General features: G+C 44.9%; 1 protein-coding gene across 4 annotated transcripts in view; it reads left to right on the top strand.

The window, feature by feature from the left end:
- TMEM94 (transmembrane protein 94) overlaps positions 1–18,007 on the top strand; it is a 968,231-nt gene that overhangs the window by 278,812 nt on the left and 671,412 nt on the right. For 2 of the 4 annotated variants that reach the window (XM_078654522.1, XM_078654523.1), the window contains exons 6-7: positions 1,933–2,132; positions 16,994–17,145. The exons of 1 other annotated variant lie outside the window; for it this stretch is intronic. In XM_078654522.1, coding sequence (XP_078510648.1) covers positions 1,933–2,132; positions 16,994–17,145 — 352 coding nt within the window. The remainder of the gene's footprint in view (positions 1–1,932; positions 2,133–16,993; positions 17,146–18,007) is intronic. One more of the 4 variants, XM_078654524.1, reaches the window with a different exon arrangement.

An 18,007-nucleotide genomic window follows, 5' to 3' on the forward strand; every position in this document is an offset into this window, starting at 1 on the left:
GTTCAAGTGAGAAGTCAGGAAATGTGGCGCACATAGCAGAGCGAATTCACCCTAATACAAATTTGTCCATAAAGGTGGCGTTAGGGAACCGAGACTCGTCACCTATTTCGAAAGCATGGCCGTCAGGGAACAGGTCGCCAATTTTTATAATGTCTAATTTAGTTAAGGTGCGCTGTACCAGTCGCTCACCCATGATCGGCAGGCATTAGGGAGTGGCAAGGTTATATGCCTTACGTTTAATGGGTGACATGTTACCGTGTCCCTCATGCAAAATTTAAATTAATCTTTCACAAATGAACTCTGGTACCACTAGTCTCTCGCCTCTGTATAAGATCTCATTTACTACTGACAATTCTGACCCAACAAATTTATATCTTGCAAGTAATTCATTACTGGTCCATCCTGTCCTCCAACCTCTTGCAAAGTGTTGTTTTACCTTCAACAGACCTTAATCATTACACAAATCCACCCTCCATTCATAACCAGTGATTGCATTACCAAAAGGCAAAGGTTCTATCCGTTCACCAGTTTCACAATCACTTGTTAAAGGTACTGGTACTGGTATCTGTGATAGATAATCAGCCTTGATATTTCCCATTTCCAGTACATTCTTCATCTCAAATAAATATTCTTGCAGTCTAAATATCCACTAAGCTAAAACAAGGAGTGGCCTTAGTTCCACCTTTAGTTGTGAAAACATCTACCAGTGGCTTGTGGTCAGTTCATAGTTAACTTTTTCCTCATAAATAGGTCCTAAAATATTGTGACCCCCTAACAACATGTTAATGCCTGTGTTGCAATCACTGAATACCTACTCTCAGCACCTTTTAATGTTCTTGATGCAAGTGCTGACTTGTTCTCGTCCCTCATGCAGTTGCATCAAAACCACACCTAGATCATAGGCACTTGAATCCATTATCAAAAATGCTACATTTCGGAATATATATTATGAATATAGGAGCTTTAACTTTACTTTTCTTGACACAAGTAAAATATCTCACATTCATCATTCCACGCTCCTCTTTCTCCCTTTTTTATGAGTAATCTCATTAGTTTAGTAATAACAGCAAAATTATTCACAAACATAACATAATATTCTGCCAAACCCCAAAATGAATTCAATTGCTCACACTCAATGACCTCCAATAGTTTTTTTTTAGTTTTATATAGCGCAAACTATACCTGAGACATCGGGTCTCATAGCGCTTTACATGAGCACCAGTTTAATTACAGATAGACTCATTTATTTTTGTTAGGCAAGGAGAGATTGTGATTTTTCCAGAATCACAGGATGTTGGGCGTCCTTGCCGAGACTCGAACCCGGTTCCCCAGCTTCGAGGTCGACCTCTCTTACCATAAGGCTACATCCTCTCCCAGTTTTAGTTTGGTCGTCCTCCTTGTCAGTAAAGGAACACTCCTTGTAGATGTAAAAATTGATGTTTAGTTATTAAGGTGACTATAAGATACAGGAAACACTAAGAATGTTCCACTTTGTATAGCATCATATGATTTGCATGTATTAATGCATGCACATGATGTGATTTTATTTTATCTTACCCCAATTGGCCTTCCGCGTAATTTGAATGCTGTATAGGCACACTCAGAGAAATGGTTTTTTTAGATTAACATTATTAAAACTGAAGTGTTGGCATTTAGAGGATGAAAACTCTGATGGAACCTTGTCCTGGTCTTATACATACCTAGGAAGAGTACTTTCCTTCTCTTAATTTTCTTTTTTCGCACACTCACTTCCTTCCTCCTCCTTTCTTCTCACTCCTTCCCTTACAATCCTTCTGGTCTTCCTCCTTTACCTTAATCCCCTCTTCCCTCTTTACTGCTGTCCCTCTATTAACTACTTTCCCTTAACTGTTTTATTAACCCATTTGTCCTCTGCTCGCTGGCTAGACTCAGAACATATAATTTCTCTTTCAGATGCTCTAAAGGATTTACATTTCCAGTGGGTTGACTCACTCTACCCTGATCTGCATATGCCCTCCGCCCCATCCTGGTCACTGCATTGGGCGTACCGAGATGGGCGCTTGGTGAACCTGCCCGTCAGCCTACTTGTGGAGGGAGATATAATTGCTCTGCGGCCAGGGCAGGAATCATCTGCTTGTCTCCGTGGTATTAAAGTAAGGAGGATGACTGTTGAACTCTGTCTGTGACATTGTGATTGTGAGATGCAATGATTGGTACTTAACAGGGAGCTTGTGAATGTCTGTATATACAGCCATGCGCTTGAAGTACTTTAACTGCAGTGTGCTGTGTTGGAGTGATTGTTTGGAACTACTCTGCAAGCGTAGCTGCCGGAGTGTGAGGTTGTTTTATTTTAATTTAACCTAGTCTTAATTGTGTCGTTTTCTCTTTGTATGTGGATGTATGTCAAGTGAATTAACCACCTGTGGGAGGTGAAAATTATTTTTGTTGTCATATTTCATCTTTACTGGCTTTTTGTGAATCATTGGACTTCCATCACATGAACGATCATTCTTTGCTATGACTAGGCACATGTGGAAACTTTCATTGTGGATGCTCAGGAAGTGAGAGGGTCAAGTGTATATCCTTAAGCAGCTGTGATAACCTGGTACTAAAATCAAGAGTAGAAGAGGAACCAATTCCTGAGAGGAGATTTTAGCTATCTGGGCCTGCGGTTGTCTGATCCCTTGAGAGTTGGCCTTGCTCCTTCTCTGTAGCTAAGGTCTGGCCAAAGTTGCCTGGAGCCTAAATGTTTGCCACTTATGCCTCTGCTAATGCTTCTGAATTTTATCCCGCTGCGATACAAGTTCCTTCAGACCTAATTGAGCCTAAGAGAACAGTGAAAAGTGCTTGTTTGTGTTCTAGCACTGTACACACTAGTATGTGATCTCTTGTTTTGAGTAACCCAGTGGCTTCAATTCCCAGCCTTCGTGCCCACAAAAACAAAAGCCAGAGACAAGCCGATTGATTTTGGTCCAGTAGTGAAGGGGTTTTATTGAGTCACATTAAGTACATGAAATTGGTCTTCACTTACTGATAGCAGGAACAGCCAATGGAAAGAGTTGAGTCATAATTGGCTGGGTTTTGAAGTAACAAGGTTTACCTCTATCTTTGTACTAGCTGTGTCTCTGCAGACATTTTCATTTCGTGCTTAACAACTTTATTTTTTTATCCATACCATTCTTATTGCGTTTTCAAAATTCCAACCATTTCAGTCTAATTATACTGATGTGTGAGTGGGTCGTGCTACATCTTCCAAACACACTCGGTGCATTTGTTAGCATGAATGTCAATTTCCATTTCTCCTTTCTCTCACTTACCCTCCCATCTCTTCCTGATTAAACGTGAGAAATGATTAATGTGTATTAACAGTTTGTAGCATCAAGCAAGTAGCGTCAGCAAGGCGTCTCTCCACCAAAACGTTATGTCTGCCTCTGGGACAAATTTGTATCATAGTGTGTATGGAGAAACATTGATCCCTTATCTGCTCCCCTTTCCCAGGTCTTAATATGTGTTCTTTATTTGGTACAGCAGGACTCTGCTCTGAGCATAGTTTAGGGCTAACTTTCAGCCTTTTCTGCTTTCTTCCAGTTGTCGTATCAATTTTCCTTATTTGTTTCCCGGGAGGCCATTTATCATCCTTTCCTGATATGCTTGCCTTTTGGGCCATTGCACAACTGCCCTCTGTGGTTATTGACCATCAAGATTGCTTTTCTGGTGGCTTTTACATCAGCCAGAAAGGTCTGTGTGTTGCAGGCATTCTCAGTGCATCCTCTGTATGCTACCTTTTACCCTGACAAGCTGGTCCTTTGGATATAGACTCTTCACCCTAACCTTCCTTTTTTGCCCCCCCCCTCATCCTTTTAAGAAACAGTAGAGGCTCCACTGTCTGGACCCAGAAGGTTTGTTCTACCTTGAAGGTACAAAAGAATTCTGGTGAATGACCAACTCTTCATATGGTACATTGGGGTCAAGAAATGGAAGACTGCAGAAACAAAGCATATATCGATGGTTAGTGCTCTGCACAAAGATCTGTTATGCATTGGCCAAGAATTATCAATCTGAAGCCAGAGCCAAAACTGCGACCACTGCTTTAGCTTGTGGAGTTCAGTTCCTGGACATTGGTCAGGCTGCAACGTGGGCCTCTCTGCACATGTTCACAAAACACTACCGCCTGGACAGTCAGGTTCGTCAGGATAGGCACTTTACCAGTTCGGTCCTTCAGGACTTTTTGAGGTGAAATTGTTTTGTGTATCTATTTTAAGGTATGGAATCTGCTGCTAGAAGTCTATCAGATGAACAAGTTACTTACCTTCGGTAATGCCTTATCTAGTAGAAACTCTAGCTATCCGCAGATTCGTTTCTACCCACCCATCCTCCCCACTCTGCAAATGGATTTATAATGAGAAACCTTTCCCGTCTCACGACCCGAGATTTCCACACCAGTGGTCAGTGTTCTTAGTGGCGGTATGCTCCTGGCGCGGAAAGTTGCAAAAAGTGACGTCAGCATGCGGGGTTGGTGCCTCTATAAGCACTGCTTGTGTCAAATCTGGCACGTACGATGCCATGTGGAGCCGGTTGATGCCACCTACCAGAACACAGGGGTACTTCTCACTGAAGTATTCTGGATCCAGTCTGACACCTGGAGATAATTCGAAGGTAAGGAAAATGTGGCTCGATAATCTACCCAATAAGGCATTAACGAAGGTGAGTAACTTTTTCGTCTCTTCCCAAAGCAATGACTTGCTTATCCAAGGTGCTCAAAACAGCCTGAAAAGAAAAAAGCAGGAGGATGCTGTATGAAACACTGAATAAATTGCATTGCACCAACTATAAATGATATGGAGCATCAGACTTGTAATTTGGACCCATTACCAACCTTCTCCTGTAAAAATTGCATGTATTGATGCTCTAGTTGGGATCTAATTAAATCGCTCTTTATCCACTTGTATCAACTCTTCCTGAAGCCAGTGATATGGTCCAAGTGTTATCTGGCAGCAGAATGCCTGGCTTTGTTCTTCATGTCCAAATCTTCTGTGTGATGGAAGTGTCCTTATTGTTCCGACAACTGATGATATCCTCACTGTGCAAGGCTTTGTTGGCAAAGTGTGTGCCTGTCTTGGGCAGAAATTCTGCTTCAAAGACAACAATTTTTTTCTCGACATACTGTAAACAAGAACAGTTTTGCATGTTTCATCGTTTTGAGGTCTCACAAACTATTGACAGTGGCAGAAGAGATTAATGAATAAACAGAGGAAGAAATGCCATAATTCTGTTAAGGTATTCTTCTCCCCCTCTGCTGCAGAACAAACAAAACTGTCCTGACTGCACCGCTCTCTTCTATCACTGACCTGGTCTGCCTGTTAACGTCAGCAGTGATTCTGGCTCGCCTTTGGTTTGCCTGAGAAATTCTGAGATCACTTAGGCGGCTAGAAAACAGTCCTGCAAGACACCAACATAACAGTCCTGCAAGACACCAACATAACAGTATGTAGCTACGGTCCTTCTCCTGGTCACTGGGCATGAAAGTTAGCTGTCGGTTTGCTGCTGTTGTTTCAAACATGGCAAGTTGTATGTACTCCAGGGCAGACAAATAGTTTTGGTGTGCAGCCGTCAAAAATGTTTTCGACAATGTCCTTTGTGTACTTTTTGCTGCTTCGTTTTGACATGTGCTTTTTAGGTCTCGCAGACATGCTTTGCAGCACGCACGCTTCTCGCTTGTAACCGGGACATTTTAGCAGTGGAGTTTCAGCCCCGCCCCTCCTTTCCATTGGCTTACCTCATCATTCATGCTAAACGCTGGCTTTTCATTGTAAATTAAGCTTCTTAGTCCCTCCTTGTTACCGCCCTGTCTCCTTTTGGCCTGGCCCACCCAGACTGGATCTTTTACTTGCGGCGTTACACCGTGTCTTTTAACTACTGGGTAAGCACTTTTTTTTTTTAGCATTCGGGAGCTGGGAGCTCTGCGGCAGGTACGGCCCATGGAGAAGGCGCCTGCAGCCACCCCTAGGACAACCATGACTGTTGCTCTGTCACACTCAGGATTGCCATCCACGTTCACAGGCGCTGACCCTCTCCCAGAACATATCCCCACCCAACAGCAGTGTATTTCAGAAGCAATACGGTGCTTCCTGCTGCTTTTGGAGTCTGCATCAAGTACCAATGCCACACCTCCATCTCTGCCACACACAGCAGAAAGTCACCCCGCCTCCCCCTGCAGAAGGTGTTGCTTTGCGACCCAGGCTCAAAACAAATTGCGCTCTGTTGTCTCAGGCTCCAGAATCAATTACACCCCCTGGCCGGCCCGTGTGGGTCTCCCTCCCGCGGATCTCCGAGGCGCTGCTCATCTCAACATCAAGCGTGGAACAGGCCTGGTAGCAAATCGGAGCAATATGAAGCGATCGGCTCCCGTCCAGCCATGGGGCATAAATCAGGTCGACCCTTCAGGGCAGGGATGCATACCGCTTTATTTTCCTTTCCCTGGGCACACTTGTGTGTTCCTTACTGCCCTTCTGTTGACACTGTCTGTCTCAGGTTGTCTCAAACTGTTTACTCTGTCCTTGACCCATTAAACGATTTCCCAGACTTTTAATCTCTGCACGGGTTTAAACCAGAAAATATGTGGCATGCGGTGTGTGCTAGTATTCCAACATATGGAGAGCTCTCTAAAACAGGCCCCATAAAGCGAACTTTAAAAAGAAAATAATCCATTCACCCGTCACTCCTAACAGTTTCACTATGGTGCCTCTAATATTTATATATATGCTCCCTTCAACATCTTACATTGAAAAGAATACACTCTACACAGAGCACAACTATCAATGACAAACGTTCTGCACTCAAGCATCGCATTTTAACATATAGAATCCGTATTTAGACAATCCAATTTTCTCTAAATATGAATTTGTAAGTAACGTAGTTCCTCGAAGTCTTCCCGAATCACCCTTTTATTCATCTTACATTTCCTGTTTCCATATTCACTTTTGCCTTGTCTCCTGCATCACAGTCCCTTTTAACGAAAAGAGAGATATGCGGTACAACTTTAAATGTTCAAGGCACTGTAGTAATGCCTGATTGGCACCTATAAAGTTGCACAAAGTCCCAAAATGATGACTAGCAGACATATTTCGAAGACAGTAAAGCAATGGTGTCATTTAGCGGCAGCCAGGGCAAGGGACGAAACATGGCCAACAAACTTTTAAGTTTTACTTTTAGATCGGCCTTTGCCTTTTAGGAGCGCTTTCCCACGTCCGAGTGCTTTTACGTTCTATTATTAAAAGGGCCACTTATTTCAGAGAACATTTAAAGTGATGTGACTCATGGGCCATTTGTATTTCACTTTTGTTTAACCAATATTTATTTAATAGAGAACTTTAATCCTCATCCCTCCCTACCCACTCACTTCCTTGTTTCGCACCTTGCTAACATGAGGCGTGTGCTTCTACTAAATAGGCTACCCACAAACGGTCCATCTAAAATAAAAATAAAAAGGTGACCTGGGTCTCACCGTGGGAGGCTCTGCGCCCTCACTCCAGGCACTCTATATGCACAGCCCATGCGACCACAACCCCTGCTGTTTCCAGGGCTGACCCTTTCCAAAGACAGCGTCCGGGTCAAACTCGTTCTTCTCAATCTCTTGAATTGATCATTTTAGTGGGAGGCCCTTTTTGCTCACAAGTCAGGTACTGGTTTACTACCTTATAGCAGTGACAGCTGTGAATACATATACGCCTCATCGTCTAACTTGATTCTAGTCTGTTGCTAACTGGATGTGAGAGCCCATGGACCAGGGAGACAGGGAAACTGAGGGAGGTTAAAGAAAGTAAACTAAATATTAGATTTTGTAGACATTCTTGAGAAGATGAACTGCACGGGCAGGCTGGAAAAACATTATTCGAAGCAGGTAGTGAGCTCTACTCCTATGAATCCTTCAAAATCTATGAACCCCAGCGCTGTGCCCTGTGCCAAAACCCGAACCTGCCGTCTTTGAGGCTGCCTATCTTTGACAAACTATATGTTATGTCCTAGTCGGCAAGCCCATCACTTTTTAGGTTTCGCCTGTCGAAAGCTGCGCACCGCGCAGCTTTTCGGCGCAGGCGAAATCTTATGTCAACAGTATGTGGCTTGGTCACTGCCCCTCTGTTCCATTGGCTAGCTCCATAAATGGAGGCTAGCCATTGGAACAGAGATCTGTCCGTCATAGCCGGAGCAGATTCGTGGGCGTTCCCGAGAATTTTAGGCTTTTGCCAACGTCATGCGGCGGTGGGCGGTGTTTTTTTTTTTTTTTTTTAGCTTTTTTTGGGTCATTCCTCGAGGCCGACCGCTGCCAGAAGAAGTCCTGGTGAGTGCTCCCCTCCCGCTGTCTGTGTGCCCGTTCCCGCCCCCCCCTCCCGCTGTCCGTGTGCCCGATGTTAACGACCCCGGAGGTGACAAGAATCACATTCAAGCCCACTTTACGTTACTTCAGTTTATTTATACATGGGACAAAGGGCGAGCCAGCAACCTGCAAAGCCTGGCCCCTGTTCCAGGTCAGCCAGGACCATTAATTCTGAAACTAACCTTCAAGAACAAGCCTTTAAGGGGTAAACCAAGGAAATGCTGTGCGCGTGCGGGGTCTGAGTTCAATTCAGAATAGAAACGTGCTGTATTGTAGGTCGACGAGATGGACTGTTGTTTATTTATTTATTGTGTTATGTATAGTGTGACCCACTTTAGTGCATTTCTGGGGTGTGAACCACAGCATCCTAAAAGTGAGGCTCCGGTACCGCGTTTTTTTCACGCTGTGCTTGTGGCGAGAGAGGAGAAACAGTAGCCGGGCCACCAGAAATGGCTGATCAAGGGCCACTGACAAATGAAGCCAACTGGCTGCACCGCGGCTTCACTCGAGGCTTTTAAAATGCCCTAGAGGCCGAGCCGCGGGAATTACTGCTGCAATCGAAATTACAAAGCCACGGGAAAACGAAAACAAATTATTTTTGATGATGTGATCAAAGTGAATCACAGGTCAGTGTGGCATCGCAGGAATTACTGCTGCAATCGAAATTACAAAGCCACGGGAAAACGATATTTTTGATGATGCGATCAAAGTGAATCACGGGTCAGTGTGGCATCGTCTTTCACATTTTACCTCTGAAAAGGGAGTACGCACTTTTTTTTAAGTTCACTGTATGCGGGGCAGAAGCTTTGGGAGCGACAGATGAGAGGGGATACTGTTCAAGCATTTGAGGGCATGGCTTTGTGTTGAAGCGCAGTAGAGCCCTTTTATGTACACTTCCCAAGCTATCTCCCAGAGTCGACTAGCTTGTTGAAACAATGCACTCCCCAAATAACCCAGAGATGGTTTCAGTTGTCCTGCTTAGCGCTGGGATGCCTCCGGGTAGCCATGCGCTTTACAAGCATTTAATTCATTCATTCATTCCGCAGAAAACATGCCCATGTGAACACAGTACTCCTAATAGCCTTCATTCTGCACCCCCCAAATACGTTTTAAACCCACACTATATTGACTGAGTCCAACTCAGGCAATAAACCGCCACGCAAGACAGAATTAATTTCATGTCTTTGATTTATCACTTCTAGGACAATTCTAGAAGCATTACGCAAACTATTCGGGAATCCGTCTGCCCCCTGAAATGACTGCTGCTGAAAAGTAGTACTCGATCTGAATACTTATTTAAGACTCTTCTATGCTGCTCTTAACCCCAGTCCACTCACGAGTTCGTGAAGAGCGTCACTTGCCCACATAGAAAGCGACAGTTCCCTCTTTCAGCGTGAGCATCAGGCTGCACTCTGTGGGGTGCTTTAACGTGGGGGTCCGTTGGATCTGAAACCCACTTTTAAACAAAACGCTGCTGGTTATGCAGCAGATGGCAAACAGCAGCCATGTGCCGATGGAAAAGGCAGGCATATCAAGGTTCTCGTCTACAGGCAATACTGCTTCTGGCTGGAAGCATGTAAAGCGCCTATGGCTTTGGGAAGTAGTTATAGGTGTTAACATTCGCACTTTCGTTAGATGGATATGGATTGTTACTACACTAAAAGCGGGGGGGAGAGGGGAGGGGGGCGGGTGGAGGACGACTGCTGCAGGGCCTTTTTTTAGGTGCACCTTTAAGTACCCATCTTTTAAAATTAGAGCTGTCTGGAAAGTGCCAAAACCAGTTCAACAGCTGTCCAAAGACCCACTCAAGGTAAGCTTGGCTAAAACGGTGAACGTACTTCCGCTATTTATTAGCATAACCTATCCTTCACAAGGTAGGAGAAAAATATTTTCTCAAGATTTAACAAAATACGTGACACTGCCTGGTGCTCGCTGCTGGCACAAACATACTCGTCCTCCTCCCAGCCCCCCTCTTCCGGCCCCACTGCTGGACTCTCCCAGCCTGGGGCTCCGCCTCCATGGAATTCTTTTGGGTGGGGGGGCTAGGAATTAGGAATGCTCAGCTTGTTGGGTTTAAAGGCCCTGGGCAGGGGGGATGGGCTGGAAGCAATCTGAAAAGATAGCAAGGGGGTTGGGGGTGGGTACACGGGGGTTAAATCAACCTGGTGGTCTGTTCTGGAAGGACGGAGAGCCCTGGTGGCAAAAGAGAAGACAGTTCATGCATGTGATGCGTGGGCTACATACACAAGCGGTAATGTTTAGGATTATAAATCGTCCACATGGGCTGTCAAAAAGTGTCCCAGCTGTGCCCATGCTTCTAACAACAACAGTGTTTTTTGCAATTTTCACCCCGAGTGGGCTTGGTATGCTCAGACGTGAGTCCCAGGCTCTCCACACCACTGGAGTCAAGCTATCCAGGCTGATGAAGGCTGATAGCCAGAAACCGGTCCTTGGATGCTTGATTCCGGTCTGGGAAAGACATGGCTTGGTAGTTCGGACTGGACTGTTCCCATGAGGCACAGGGTCAGAGCTGATTTGCATATAGCCAGTGTCTAACCCAGGGTGGTGTGGAGTGCAAAAAAACGATGGATTTAGGCCCAGATCCTTGTACTGGGGTGAATGTATGACATAGTTCTACATTCTGTCCATCAACTGTGTTTTTTGCATGCTTCTAACAACGTCACGTTAAACAACCATACCTCTACCCGCCCTTTCAGGAGTTCATGGGCACCCGCTGTCAGGAGGGCATCTCCCAATTTCCCTATAGCGCCCATAAAATTTTTGTGTGCTGCACAGTATCATATTTATTGATTTAGACGGCTGTCAATCACATTAAAACTGTGTCGAAGGCTTTACGCACAGATGTGCATGTTCAATCGAGGTGGAAAGAGTCCTATTTTGGGAGAACACGTGCTGTTTGCAGAGGTAGTCATTCTAAAATACTCGAAAAGCAGAGACGCGCATAACAGATTAATGGTGATAGTAAACTGCAGAGCCCGGAGTTAATTGACCAGGCCCTTGTGGAGAAGAGTTATTAGCTAAACCTTTGACATCCACCTCGCTGCGATGAACATCTGAGCCGGCTCTGCAGAGATCATCGCCCTTCCTTTTGCACCCTCAGCCCAGAAACAAAAACTGCCTTGAAACACGCTGATTTCTAATCTCACCGTTCCACAAATCAACCTTGTGATCTTGGTAACGGGTTCTCCTCACGCTTCAATGTGATTTACTGAGTTAAGCGCCCGCTGCCGAGGTGCGTGGGTAACGTGTAACTTGTAGGTCACTGGTTCGGTCGGGCGGATGAATAAATGACGTGCTTTTTAAGTGGCACTACGAACGAAAACTATGTTACTCCAAGCGCTGTGAAATGCACAGAATCTTATCTGCCTCACCGTCGCTCTATTTACATGTTGTGGAAAAATAAGAAGCGCTTAGAATCTGAGCGCAAAGTAAAATAAAATAAAATAAAATGGGCTTCTCCAAAATGGTTTCCACTACCTTGGGCGACCTTATACACTCGTTCGCCATTCCTATGTACTCAGTATGTAAAACTGACAGACAAATCCAGCGAGCGGACACAGCAGGAAATTCTATTCACGTGATAAATCGAGCATTTCTAGTCACACAGAGGCGTCAAGTTACCTGCGCGGTGCACATTTACCGACTCCAACTCTGAGGCTTTGGTGGGGGGGCCGGGGGTAAGGAATAATATTTGGGGGGGGGGAGGGGGGGAGTTGCCTCTTGGGGTCTGGGGAAAGAGATCCGCTCACGTGCGCTTTGCTATTGTGTGGGGCGTTGAAATCATTCCATTTAATACGCCCCAGAAATAAAAGCCTTTTTACACATTGCCCATCGGCACATTAAAAGGTAAAAACTGTCGGGTCCTGATTGAAACACTTTGTACAGGTGAGATGTTTATGAGGGGCGAATCCACAAGGCGAAAAAAAACGGAATGTCGCTTCAGAGCTTCCAGCGGAGGAGAAAGTCATCCGCACCCCTCCTTCCAGCTCCTACTGTACGCTCAAGTGGCAGCACTTTGTAGCGCTGGGCGTTATTGTCGATTCTGTTTCTTAACACTTCCAACCCGGACCGCGATTGGCCCGGATCACACAATGTGGTCAGGGGAGACGATGGGATTTGAAACCACGTTTTATTGCTCCGCAGTCATTAACGGGGCCACCAGACCGTAACCCACCACAACATGCCACCCCCACCGCCTGTATGCAGCAGGGGCCACGCCCATCCAGCGAGCTCCTTTGTGTCCCCCCCCGTCAGGGACTCGGATCTCCAGTTCTTTGCAGCCTGCACTTATGAGTTTGGGAGGATTCTTTAGTGCCGACAGAGAGTAGGCAGGGGCACCAACACTGCCCTGTGTACACTAAATGCACCAGAGTCAGTTGTCAGAATGCACCTTTAATGTTGTATCTAATCGTTAGTCTGTAATAAGGAGAACCTTGGAGAATTGACGCCTGTTGGTACAAGGTTGAATAAAATCGACAATTATGCATTTGCAAGTTCTATTTTAGGGCGGTGTGCTGGTTCGGAGATTGTTAAAATGGGCTGGGTGTTTATGAACGGATTGTTTTTCTTTTTTTTTTTTTTTTTGTAGGTCCTGCATGGGTTATTGTGGCTGCCACTTTCTAGTAGCGTGATACCCTCACCCGTGTCTCATTCCCTCCTTTGTCGCACACGCTCTGTCCCCCCACCACTTTTTAATATCCATCCTAGCTTTCTCAGTGTCTCTTCACTTCTTGATCGCTCTGTCTCTTTCTATCTCTGCTCTCTCTCTCTTCTCCCCCTTCCTCCACGCCTCTCCCCCTCGTGATTGCATTAATTTTAACGCTCCCTCTTCCAAAATCCATTCTACCTCTTTACTCCGCTACCTCTTTACACACAATCTCACTCACTGTTGCTGCTTCTTCCGTCTCCCACCTATTCCCCTCATTGTTTCGCACCCGCTGTCTCCTTCACAGACACCCACACATACACACCGGTTCTATCGCACTATATCTCCCTCTCGCTCGGGATGCCCCTTCGCCCTGTTGCTGCTACCTGTGTTCACACATAGAAAGGCTGGTGTGCTTACAAGCCCTCGGCGACCCCCTCTCAGCTGGTCTGTGACCGAGCACGAGGACAAACTGCAGCTCACAGCCCACCCCTCGGGGGCTGCACCATGGTGCATTCAGTGGAATATACCGGATAAAAAGCTGAATCATGCTGTGGGGCCAGCGTGTGTTGTCGTCCCAGCCGTGGTCCGTGCAGTGCTTGTGGTGTAACGGAATGTGCTGCTGGTGAATCGGAGCTCAGCTGTCTCCTCTCAGGGAAGCCCCTCTCGGGGGCACCCCTCAGGGCCGCACCTCTCCGCGGCCATTGTCTGGGTGTGTGTGTGTGTCTCTGGGTGTGTGTGTGTGTGGCTCTGGGTGTGTGTGGCTCTGGGTGTGTGTGTGTGTGTGGCTGTGTGTGTGTGTGTGTGTGTGTGTGTGTGTGTGTGTGGCTCTGGGTGTGTGTGTGGCTCTGGGTGTGTGTGTGTGTGTGTGGCTCTGGGTGTGTGTGTGTGTGTGTGTGGCTCTGGGTGTGTGTGTGTGTGGCTCTGGGTGTGTGTGTGTGGCTCTGGGTATGTGTGTGTGTGTGTGGCTCTGGGTGTGTGTGTGTGTGGCTCTGGGTGTGTGTGTGTGTGTGTGTGTGGCTCTGGGTGTGTGTGTGTGTGTGGCTCTGGGTGTGTGTGTGTGTCTCTGGGTGTGTGTGTCTCTGGGTGTGTGTGTGGCTCTGGGTGTGTGTGTGGCTCTGGGTGTGTGGCTGGCTCTGGGTGTGTGGCTGGCTCTGGGTGTGTGGCTGGCTCTGGGTGTGTGTGTGTGGCTGGCTCTGGGTGTGTGTGTGGCTGGTTCTGGGTGTGTGTGTGTGTGTGGCTCTGGGTGGGTGTGTGTGTGTGGCTCTGGGTGTGTGTGTGGCTCTGGGTGTGTGTGTGTGTGTGTGTGGCTCTGGGTGTGTGTGTGTGTGTGTGTGGCTGGCTCTGGGTGTGTGTGTGTGGCTCTGGGTGTGTGTGTGGTAGTAATTGCTGTCTGCTGAGCTCGTCCGTAGGGTACAATAGGTCTCACATTTGCGAGAGATTAAGCTAATGGCAATGTAAATGACAATGCCATTTATTTATCTGTTTTCAAAACCAACACATAAATACAAATTTTGTCATTTACAATGCCAATAGCTCTAACTTTTCCAAAGGCGAAACCATTGCATTGTAAATGCTTGTTTTAGGATGAGCCTGGGCAGCACATGCGCTGCTCTGGAGGCATGCTGTAGTCGAATATGGACTGTAGGCTCCGCCAACTCTCTACCCATATTTTTCCTTGGCTTGTGCCATTGTCCTTTGTAAATGCTGGCTTCTGATTCATTAAAAGGCTTGCTAGCCCCTCCTTAGTACCGCCTTGTCTTCATTTGTAACCTCCCTTGAGGACTGGCCCTTTTACTTTTGTTGTTACAGGGTATGTCTTATTTAGTTTGTAAGCACTATTTTCTTTAATGAGTCTCCTGCTGCATGCACAACATGCTTTCCTGCAACATTCAGCGCGCCTTGCATGCTATCACTTTCCAAGCAGTCCCGGACAATGGCTGCCGCTTCTTGAATAGGTCTCGCATTTACAAGAGTTTGAGAGATTGGCATTATAAATAACAACACCTTTTATTTGTGTGTTTTTTTTTTTTTAAGTTTATAATATTTATTCAAACTATCTTGCTCTGAAATGCAGTATACATGCCGCAATTAGAAAACAAATGCATAATAAAAAAACTGTTAGCATGGTTAATACATATGAAATTAAAAGCCCTGTCATCGTATAGGACAGAGTGCCCTAATCCCCCTCCCCTGCTACTAAAGCTAAATGATTATATGAAAGAATTCTGGGATTACCTGAGACCCTGTACCTCAGCATACACAGATAGACCTTTTATTTATGTGTTAGTTATCAAAACAGATAAATAAAAGGCATTGTCATTTACAATGCCAATACCTTAAACTCTCGCAAATGCAAGACCTATTGCATTGCAAATGCTTGCTAATCTTCCTATCACTGTGAAGAGCAGGTGACGTGACAAGCCCTAGGAGTAAATATGTGCCCCTTAGACCTTCTGCTTTCTACAGACAACCCACCCTCACTGCGGTCTTTCTCCTTATTTAGCCAGGATTAGTACATTTTACTGTGAATAAAACCTGATAACAAAATTCAGAGAACTGTAAAAAAGAAAAGAAAAAAGTTAACAAAAGTACATAAAAACTTAAATACAATTCCAGAAAGAAAAAAATTGAAGTTTTTGTGAAATTTAAAAAAAGACATTGAAGGAAAACATAAAGCTAAAGAGGTTAGGCTTGCAGTTGGTGGTTTTCTGTTTATACCATGACCAAAATGAGGAAACCGGAACATAGGGGGGACAGATAGAGCACAGATTAATGTAGACATGAACAGTAGGAGGTTAAAAAAAGGAATTCTAAAGGGACCAAAAGACAAGAGGTGCAGGGGAGAAAAAGAAGCAATCGAGATGGACACATTGGGTGAGCAAAATGTGTGTTAAAGAAACATAAGAGGGAGAGCAATGGATGTTCTAAATGCCCCTCCAAGTAACTCCATACAGTGGGGGAGTAGGAAAATAAAGAAAGTTCGGGCTTAACTTAAGCAAACAAATATTAAAATGAAGAGCACAAAAGAAAGAAATGGTGGTGTTGTTTTTTTTAGAAGAGGCTGAAAATGGAGGAAGAAGGAGTAGAAAGAGGTGGTCTGAAAAAAAATCCCATAAGTAGATATTTCATTATTGCAACCAATACAAGTAACAACTTGAAAAAAATATTTAAAAATTAAAGCATTCTTCGGGTTGGTTTTGTGAACCTAGGGAACGCCATTCTGTTTATACTTTGTGAAAAACCCATTTCATTAAGTTGATTTTTGTTCTAGAGATCGCATCGATCAATAGTCTTCTAATCGAAAAATGGAAGGTTACAAGCATATGGAGGTGAGACGGATCTGTGTGTTTTCACCTCAACTTTCATAATGCATTTTTTAAAAGCTGTGGCAAAAGTCCTCAATTTGCCTCTTTCACCAATACAGCCATCCATTAATTTCAAAGAAGGCTTACCCAAAGAATTAGGAGAACAAGAGCCTAGGCATGGCATGCATGATTAACTGAGGTGACATATCCCAAGTATAATATACAGTTCACTGCTATTAATAATTTCCACTTTTTATCCTATTGTTCTCTCGCCCATTACACATTTGCGCAGCTCAACCACTGTATCTATCATAGCCTGTCATTTTTTACCACTCCTTGCTTTTCTGGGTAAGCTGCATGTCTGTTAGCCTTATACCTTTTTTTGTCATCTTCACTTTTCCTGGTCTTTCATTATCAACATGCCTTGTCTGAGCTGTTTCTCTAGGGCGTTTGAGGTGACTTTTCTAGACACTTCTGTTTTTTTATACATCTTTTACTCTTGGCTGCTCCCCATCTCTATGCCCATCTTTGTTGGCTTTTGTGTGTCCATCACTTTCTGAGCGTGTCTCTTCTGTTTGTCTCATTCCCCTCCCTGTCCTTCTGTCTCTTCTCTGTTGATTATTTGTTAGACTTCCCCTCATCCTTGTTTTTTTCCTTGGATGACAGGATGATGAGCACATTATTCTGGAGCCAGGAGACCTTTTTCCTCCATTCTCTCCCCCGCCATCTCCAAGAGGGGAAATGAAGAAGGGTCCTGAAACTCCCCAGCAGCATCGACTCTTCCAAGTCCTGAAGACACCCATCCTCGACAGTGTCAGGTAGTGATATGTTGATCACATGCACAATGTGCAGGTAGCAATAAGATGGCAATGAGGTGTGTCGTCATTAATCATACACCACCATGGCCTTATGGGTAATGAGGTGGGGGAATTTCTATCTTCACAGTAGGGCCTTATGGGCAGACAAGGAAGTCATCCTCAGATTTCTCTTAACAAGGGAAGGAAGCAACCTTGAAAGTCAATTGACCAATTTCTTCAGTAAGTCAAGCACTATTGTACCTCATACCCAAACGGGGATAGATTGACATCAGTAGTCATAAAACAGATTGCCAGATGAGCATGCAGAGAAAATATCCTTTCAGTGACCATTGGCGGGATCCCAGACTAGACATTTTTCTGAACATTTTAGGCATCAAATGGAATTTATCCCACTGAACTACACTGAAAAACGTTTCACCACTTTATTATTGGCAGAAAATTGCAGTTCAATTGATACACCATAAACAAACCGTTTCACTGAGGCCTTGTGTTTTCAAACACCATACCGCCATTACAAAATAAGTAATATGGCAGACAGTGTTATGTCTTAAACACATTTGTGAGCGTTTCTGCCAAAGTATGGAGAGAATTACAGCTGACCTACAAGCTGTCTTGCTGTATTCGTGGTCTTCTTTCCTCTTTTTTGCTCACTCTACTCTAGTAGCTTGGGGTCAGCATTTTGAGAATACCAGTGAGCTATTGAAGAGGAGAATAAAGCAAGTTTATCAGTGCTGCGCAATGCTTCAATTCATTCTGGCAGATATTGGATTACGCAATTTGAACTTCATAGATGCATGTGAGATACTTGAGAGTTTCGTTGTTCCTTGAAATCCATGAAGTACTCCTTCACAACTGGCCAGTG

This window comes from Lissotriton helveticus, chromosome 7 (genome assembly GCF_964261635.1).
Source record: "Lissotriton helveticus chromosome 7, aLisHel1.1, whole genome shotgun sequence".
Taxonomy (NCBI): domain Eukaryota; kingdom Metazoa; phylum Chordata; class Amphibia; order Caudata; family Salamandridae; genus Lissotriton; species Lissotriton helveticus.